The sequence below is a fragment of the Punica granatum genome, chromosome 4 (assembly GCF_007655135.1).
Source record: "Punica granatum isolate Tunisia-2019 chromosome 4, ASM765513v2, whole genome shotgun sequence".
In the NCBI taxonomy this organism is placed as follows: domain Eukaryota; kingdom Viridiplantae; phylum Streptophyta; class Magnoliopsida; order Myrtales; family Lythraceae; genus Punica; species Punica granatum.
Window position 1 is genome coordinate 27,785,081 of NC_045130.1, and position 9,458 is coordinate 27,794,538.

Here is a 9,458-nt window from a genome sequence, read left to right on the forward strand (position 1 = left end):
GGGTTCATTCTTCTTATCTTTCCGGTGGGGTCGCCAGCCGCCCACATCATCGACGAGTGGATGGTCAGTATTGGGCAGCCACCGCGGCTACCGGCTGCTAATTAATTTCCTTTAATCTTTGAGGAAATTTAAGCATATTTTCTGAATTTTCTGTTATGATTTGGTGAGCATTTCACGATAAAAATGTAAGGGCGACTCATGCGTGACAGATTTTGAGGACGGGTAAAATATTGAAACCACATGATTTTAAAGAAAATTTTAGAGCAAGTGTGATGTATTTATATGGAAAAAATAGTGATCAAAATTCTTTTTCCCGGTCGTACACCTTTTATGTCCTCATAACTTTTCTACTCATCGGATAAGAAGAGGATAAGATGTTGTATATCGACGATGTTATTCATCTTCCCAGCTTTCCGATCTACGTATAGCAAAAATTACATCCATTTGTCGTACTTCCCCATAGGGAAATTCTTCTACATTCTTCAATAGGAAAAGTCAAATAATTTGTGAATATCTTGAATACTCCCACCAGACATTAGGATATAGCCGCTTTTCGATTTGGTTCACTTAGTTAATTGATCTTTCAATTTTGCAATTTTTTTTTTGGGTATTTGTGTTTCATACGTTACAAGATGCATCAGACTCTAAAGATTTTCTAATTTAAAAATCAATCTAGAAAGCATGCCGCAATTCAATAATTTAGTATTTATTACTATAAAGTATTATGCTTGTGTGTTACTGGGTAAGCATGTGAAAATGACAATCATCTTTAGAATGATGAATTAAATTGCGGTGGAGGTTAATAGACTTGTGGTTCTAGAAAAATAATTAATACATGACATGTACCACACCAAAAACATAAAAATGCATGACCTAATATACAAAGACCAAACATTTTTTATGTCTAAATTTTAATTAGCTAACGTCATTAATTTGATCAAATATAATTAGTTCTCTTCTCATATTCAATTCACGTTCATAATTATTCCCAAACTTTTTATCTTAAAGTCGTTCTTGTGTACATATCTGTAGACCCCAGAAAGAAACTAATGCTCACAAGCTCGAAAAGGTGTTAATTTTGTGGTGTTGCTAAATTTCAATTTGCTTTTATTTCTCCAATGATCATTGAGCAATAGAAGCTCATATGAATTCATGATTATTGTCAGGCGATCATCCAATTTGACTGGACGCTCATCATTCAAATGTCAGAGTTTGTTCCCGCAAGATAAGCATTTTGTTGTGCTCCATGCTCATTTTGAGGGGCATCGTTAGCGATATTATTTCGTTATTTAGGACATAGTATATTTTCAGAATAAGATAGTATGTTAGTTAGCTGCCAATTTAATCCTTCGGATTTTCAAAATCTGATTTGAATCATTTGTTATCTTTGATTTTTTTTAAGATTATTTTCTATAGCCTATAAATAGACGAGTTCTATTAGTCCATAATAATCACTTCTGTGGCTAAGGCCCGTGGCAACAACATGTTATCGGTATCTCCGCTCTCTCCTCCTTATCTTTTATTATTTTTTCTTCGCACACACACACATACATATATATATATATATATATATATATATATATATATATAATTAGCTAACAATTATATGTATAACTATATATATATATATTATTAATGACATTAGCTAATTATATGTATAACTATGGCCATCTTTGGTACATTGGAATGGGATTGACTGGAATAAACTAATTCCATGATGTGAAATATAATTATATTGAGGGAAAAATGGTCTTTTTTGGAATTGAATTTGAAAACATGAAAGGGTGTTAGAATAGAAATGAACTTATTTACCATTGTTGTAGTGGAAGACACTTTCCAACTCATAAAAGAGAGGCTAAACAAGAAAATGGATAAAAGGATGAGATATGCGTTTTCCTTTTCATTCAAGTGTACCATATCTACACCATGATGATGGGAACACTGTGCACATGTGTATAGCAAAATTGAATAGAAGGCCTCATAGTCATGGCGACAGATTTAAAGGAACTCCGCTCAGTACGTCGCCTTAATTCTGCAATGGATGCAAATATATTACGAGTTTTTGCCCTATGTTCCTTGCGTATATTGCACCGTTACTGCATAAGAAAATAGTTCACTAACTGGAAAAGGAGATTGATATATGCAGCAACATTGATTCTGACATCAATTTGGCTTTGACCAGTGAAATTTTCGATATTACTTAGGTTGTGTTTGGTTTTAGAGTTGAGTAGAGTTGAGTTTTAGTTTTAATTGATTTGTAATGATTGTATTGTTGAATTATTAGAAAAAAAATGTAAAAAAGTAATGAATAGTTAAGAAAAAGTAATGATTGTGTTGTGAAAAAAGTAATGAATAAATGAGAGAATTTAGTAGTAAAAATTGAATTGAATAGTTAAAAAATTAAAGAAAAAGGAAAAATTAATAATTGTGCAGTTGAATTGAAGATAAGTGTAGTTAAATTGAATAGAGTTAAAAAGTTTTAAAAACCAAACAAGCCTTTGAATAGTTTTGTTTGTTTACAAAATCAAATTTAACTTTACTTTACTTTACTTTACTTTTCCTCAATTTAATAACGTAATAATTAATTTTTTATCTTTTTTCATTTTCAAATTCTTTCTCATATTTTTTCTTATCTATTGTTACAATTAATCTTTGAATACTCAATTCTCTCAACTATTAATCATAAATTTTTCCTCAATTTCAATACTTTTTCATCAATTTAATAACACGATCATTACTTTTAAATTTTTTCTTCAAATTATTTCACATATTTTTCCCAACTACTTTTGTCTTTATCTCCTCATATAAAATTAAATGAAACCGAAAAAGGGGGCGTAATGCAGTGGTTAATACCCTCACCTGGTAACCTAAAGGTTCCGGGATTCTCATCAGTGAGACTATCCGTACTCCTTTATTTAAATTTCATTTCTCTTTTCTTATACTAGGCCATGAACCTCGTATTGTGATTAAAAAAAAAACTAAATGAAACCTACCTACGTTATCAAAGACATTGTTTTAATTTTGAGCTATAGTTCAATTTCATTTTTTGTTTTGGGTTTGGCATCCCGTGTTTTTTGTTTTGGATAAGCAGGTGCCACGTGTTGTACGACAGCAATTAACAAAACCCACACGTGCATGTGCAAATGAGCGTACAAATTAATTATGAATGACTGAGAGTCGCGCGAGAAACAGTTGGTCAAGCACGACGACATTCGCTATGAATCTGAAATCAAGGATCGATATGGGATTTATTCTCATTAGTGGTATTCTTTTGGGTTCGTTTATTTCGTCTTCTCTTCTCTTTGTATTATTATTTTTTATTTTTTTTATAACAAAAGATTTCTATTTTTATCCAAAAAATTTCTAAAAATCACGTAAACACTCTGCAACTTCCCTTAATCCTTAATAAGCCATGTTCTTCTTTTTCGATTTGTTAATATCACATGGTATTCGAAAGACGAGTGAGTTCTAACCAGTCTACATTCAAGTAGAATATCTATTAGAGAGTAAAAATACCCGTCCTCGAGGTATGCTCTCATTTTTATTTGAAAGGGTGATTAAGGAAGAACACGGAGGTCATAGATTCCTCTCCTGGTATCTTAGTTCACACTAGTCAAATAGCAGAAGATGCTGTCTTGTTTATCCATTTCACACCCCTTAATGGAAATTTTCAGGGTACGTACACCTTTCTTTTCTTTTTTTGCCATAATTTTTTGTTTGAACGTTAACGGTTGGTAGCTTCCGTACCATCTAACTTAAATATATTTTCCATGCAAATGCTATGTAAAGGTATAGCCGAAAAGTCTTTAGATTGATTCCTCATTCATTAGCATTCTCATTGTTCCCTTCTGTGCACAAATTGGAAATCACGCATAAAACCTTTAACTGATTGAGATTTCATGATCATACGGTAGTTTGTGGTACCCAATCTCTTATAAACCCGTGAATTTCTTTTTAATTTTTTCGTATGGGACAATCTCTCTCAACGCCTGCCCCCATGTGACACCGTGTGGTCTTTCTCACCCTTTACATACACATACCGCTTGAACACTACTTAGACACCCACCCTCAACAAACTTACCTCGAGCTCGGCTATCATCTCTTCCGGACTCAGGCCTTAAAATACCTTGAGGTGGACTTCCTCTTCCACATTTGGGCAAGGGGAGTCAAACCAACTAGAAGTTGGGCTTCCACTTCTGGACTCAAACTTCAATAACCACGAGTTCCACACTTGAGTTTGACATGTTGTGAGTCCTCATACATGCACACAGAAACCTAACTCGCTCTGATATTTTGTAAAATTTCACTGGGCGTATAAGCTATTGAGCCAATCTTCAACTCAAAAACTTAAGCCAGTAGATTATGATACCCAATCTCTTATAAACCCTTGAATTTTTCTTTAATTTTTCCGTGTGAGATAATATCTCTCAACATATATATATATATATGTGTATATATATATATATATGAATCATATGATATATTTCAGTTACAAGGAAATTCCATGGCTGTAGTAGAGAGCAGTAAAGGGACATGAAAAGTTCCACGCGAATGAGAATCGAACCATGAAACTCTTACTTCCAGGTCGGAATATATGCAAGCTGCTGTTAGCTAGGTTAGCTCTCATGCCTTAATCACCGTGCAAAATAAAAATAAAAGGGTTCCATGAGAAAATCGAAATGGATTTTCAGTACCTAAGGGCCGTTTGAGGGGAAAAGCCTAGTCTGGCTTTACTATGATTTTTAGGAGAAATCTTGCAATCTGTGTCAAAGTCTTTGAATTGGATGCATTTGCTTGACCTATTTGATGGGTAGATGTTTAGGTGAAAATTGTATAGGAATCAAAGTACATGAGGATACATCAAAAAGAGCTATCAATTTTTTTTTTATTATGCACACAAGAAAACGACAACCTTTAATTAGACATTATTAGTATTCTTAGTTAGGATTGCATGTTATGGATGGTTATGGAGGGGCAGGTTATGCAAAGTTATTATCCAAATTTGGATAACAATTCTTCATAATCCACCCCTTTGGATAATAACTTTGCATAACCCACCCCTCTATAAACATTAATAACCACTATCCAAACAATCCCTAGAGTTGTGCTTATTGTAAGCATTTATTGTTAGTTTTATATTTGTTCTTGTATTGTAGTTCTTCAAATACATAATGGGGGAAATAGAAACATTAGGAGAGACACCCTATATTTTAGGAGATAAGGATTGAATTCAGTAGCTCGTGGCATTGAGACAGGTTGAATATCGTTCATTTCCTAATTTTTTAAAATTTTACTGGCATCATATAGTTGTCTCATTTCATATATTTTTGTTATAAATAAAAGCCCGAAAGCCGGCTTATATTCGTTGAATTGTCACGCACACGACTAATTATATAGCTAGGTCATACATGGAGGATTTGCCAAGTAATATAAAAATATAGTAAAAACGCTCAGTCAATTAAACGCAAGCAAACCCTATATAGTTGCCAGGTAAGACCCGACCTCAAGTCCTACGTGTCAATTTGTCTTATCTACATCTATATATATATATATATATGTATGAGCAGATATCTATCATATCCCTCCGAGAACACCAAAGTCGAATAAGCTATCAAGGTACACAAGAACATCGTCTTTACACTCGACAGAGAAGAAGAAACGTATTACATGGGAAACTGCTGCAAAGGCGGGTCCTCGTCCATGGTTTGTGCCGGCGATGACTGGTCCGACTCGTTATCACTGGAGGATGGCCCAGTAGGCATCGAGAAGGCAGCCCCCAGTCAGGAATCCCGAGCTTCGTTCAGTAAGAAGAGAGATTTTTCTCCTTCCTCTTCTTCATCGAGTTCAAGCACCATAACGGTGAAGATCAAGATGACAAAGAAGGAGCTAGAGAAGCTGCTGAAAGAAGTTGACACGAGCAGAGCGTCACTGGAGCAAGTTATGGCTCGGCTTATTGGTGGCAGTGATGATTATTCGTTCATGAATAACAGCCATCATCAACCATGGAGGCCGTCTTTACAGAGTATACCGGAGGTCAACTAGTTAGAGGAGCAACTTGATCGGTCAACAAGGTTCGATCCGTTTTTTTTTTTTCTTTCCCCCATCTCTTTTGAGTAGATCGATCAACAGAGAGCAGACCTGATCGAGGTTTTCTATTTGGTGCTTGCTGAACGAGATAGAACATTGTATAGATACCTTAGATTGTGCTAACATCTGTTTGAGTGCTATTAAGGTATATACGTGTACATGAAAATTTAGGTAATTTTGTTTTCCATTTTTGTTCTTTTTTTCTCCCCCTTTTTTAGCATAGGAAATTAGGTCACCAATTGTGAAAACAAGCCTTAGCAGGGATTCATCTCAGCTGTCCCATCATCTTTCTACTTGTTGCTTTAAACTTTATTCCATTCTAATTTAATTTCAACATTAGAACTGTTATTCAATCCAATTTTTCATGTTCCTTTATTTCATTCTAATTTTATTTGAACATTTTTTTATGGTCTTTCCCTTCGAAATAAGAGAAATATGATCGACGTATCAAACTCATCCTTTTGAACTTCTCTGCTTGAAATATGTCCAATCTCAACTGTTCCCAATATAAAGATACCCGATATTGGTACTAGGCCTATGTGCATCATCTCTACTAACCGAAAAACAAAATACACGATATCCAACTAATAAAGATTCTTCCCTTGTGTCAGACCGACTGTTTATTTTCTTTTTCCCAAAATCCTAATGGGAAGAGTAAGGATTAAACTCTACCGGTATCCACACCTACTTCATCGGCAGTTCTAGTGGCCAACTCTTGAAGGAAACATCAATACACCTTCCAGACTATCAGACTAACGGACCTATTCGAATTGAACGATTCAACCCGAATTTTCCTTGCATATGAACATGCATACAAATACAAATGCATATATGTCACGCGCGAAGCTCAACTTTTGAGCAGACACACACGTGTATATATGCACATAAACACACACGCACACATATATTCACATACACACCACAAGCCTTTCCCATTATGATGCCTATTTATATGCATTTGAGGAATGGCCTTGAGATTGCATGACTTCCATGAAAAAGGCCAAATGGAAAGCCACTTGGTCCCCATGCAAACGGCCATGTGTGGCTTAGCATGGATGTGCCACGTGGCTCTCGATTTGGGCCCCGCGTTTTATTGTGTCGTGTATAAATCAGGTTCGTTAAATCTAATAAATTGAGGTTCAATTAGTCGATAAATTTAATCTCATCATATTCGATTAATTGATTCGTACCTTAACTCGTCTAATCGCTATTAGATGATCTTATTGTTTCAAAACTATCCTGTCAATTTAGTCGTTGTATGTGACCATGTAGGTTCCCGATTACGTTGATAATAATATCGAAATCACTATTTTATTATTACAAACAGTAAACGGCATCTGGTAATGCATCACTATCCTCCTGATTTAGTCATTGTGATCTATGTTACCATACAGTATAATCCATTTGTATTTATTTCTTGATTAAGTCCAAGGTATGGTCGATATTATTATTGCAAGACTCAATCTTTCTTTCTTAGTACTAGGTAAGTCTATCAGAACAAATGAACTTCATATCCATACATCAACTCAATTGGGTATACATACACTTTAGACTTTACCCATCAAGCGGCCGTAAGATATCGCTCCCGTTACTTAGGAGGGATAAATCTTATCTTGGTCACTCACATTCTTCACAATGCTATGTGGCATTCCCAACAATTGCTTTTATAACCAGTCAGTTACGATGTCATTTGACAGGATCAAAGCATACGATATTACATGTCAGAATCCATAGTGACCTCAACGAAAGGACCTCTGCACCATGGTCACCATTAGAATTGCTAATGACAATCATGTAATGACCCATGTAGCAATCTCACGGCGGGTTAGTCCAGTACACATTACTCCTAATGTATACCTATGGTGTGACTCGATGTCTCCACATCCATTACTTGTGAGGCTTAGACATCAATCGACACCCAAACTAGTTTTACCGTATTATCGTTGTCCTAATTAACGGTAATACTTTGACTAGGAACATTTAGGAATAGTGTTCTTAATTGATAGAATCTCAGAATCAAGTCATACTCAATGTCTATCGAGCCTATCATTCTAAGGATGTTATTGTGTAAAATAACAGCGCAACAACAAAATAACAAACATGCCTAATGTTATTATAGTCACAATGCAAAGCTGGTGACAGATTGTTTCTACGGCATATATCAATTTCCAATAGCAATAAATCGACAACATCTGCTAAATGATAGAACCATGCATGAGTATCTTATTTTTCAACTAAATGGAAAAGCATATGACTTAATATAAGAATTAAAAAGTAGTAAAACAATAGAAATTTTATCGAAGGATCAAATTTAAAACTTATTAATTTTGAGTCAAAGATTTAGGTAACCATTGTAAATAAGCCACTTTTCATCCATCAGTGGCTTTAAAAAGACGAGGTGATTTTTGATTTTCGTACTTTTGTTATTTTTTCTTTGTCTTCCTCCAAAATTTCTAATAGGAAATGAAGAAAAAGTGTACATGGAAACCTAGTTAAGAAATCATGCATAGGGGATCTTCCACTAGTGGAATGCCCTTTTGAAATATATATATATATATATATATATTGCACGTGTGAATCTTCAAGGACAATAAATTATTGTCTGCAAAAAGTTTGTCTGATGATGCGCCCACAGACAAATCCTCTGATCAGGAAACAAAAATTCGCTGGCAGAGAATATCATTTCGATCCCACGTCAGGAGCCCAGGCAAAGCAGATCAACTGCCACACACATTCCGCCGATTGAACAGTTTAAACCTCACCAACTTATAACCATTAGCTAATGAATTGACGAGAAAGAATTAGGGCGTGTTTATTTTTTTAAAAATTTTTAACTCAACTCAACTTAACTCTACTCTATTTATCTTCAATTCAACATCACAATCATTACTTTTTTCATTTTTTAAATTTTTTTAACCATTCAATTCAATTTTTAATATTAAATTCTCTTAACTATTTATTATTTTTTCACAATTCAACAATACAATCATTACTTAATCATTACTTTTTCTCAATTATTTATTACTTTTTTTACACTTTTTCTCATAATTCAACAGTACAATCATTACAAACAAATTAAAACTAAAACTCATCTCAACTCAACTCTAAGGGCCTGTTTGGTTTCATAGTAACATTCTAAAATTGTGATTTTGATTTTGAATGATGCTAATTTTGACCGTTTGTTGGGGACATGTGGACCCCGCATATTCAGCAAAAGCGTTTGACCTCTGTTAGGGTTTTACCCGGCCCCTACTCAGCCCCTTCCTTCATACCCTGCTCTATATCATTCATCAGTCGGCCCCCCTCCTTCCCCCCGCCCCTCTTCCTTCTTTGATCGACAACGAAGCCGACTTCTATCTCGCAGTGAGTTG

General features: G+C 34.7%; 1 protein-coding gene across 1 annotated transcript; it reads left to right on the top strand.

The window, feature by feature from the left end:
- Window positions 1–5,667: 5,667 nt before the first annotated feature.
- Window positions 5,668–6,042, top strand: LOC116204265. Its single transcript, XM_031536344.1, has one exon. The coding sequence runs from the start codon at window positions 5,668–5,670 to the stop codon at window positions 6,040–6,042; it is 375 nt and encodes a 124-aa protein (XP_031392204.1).
- Window positions 6,043–9,458: the final 3,416 nt, after the last annotated feature.

Excerpts from the sequence above, each read along its gene's own strand:
- LOC116204265 (XM_031536344.1), top strand. The coding sequence starts at position 5,668 with ATGGGAAACTGCTGCAAAGGCGGGTCCTCGTCCATGGTTTGTGCCGGC.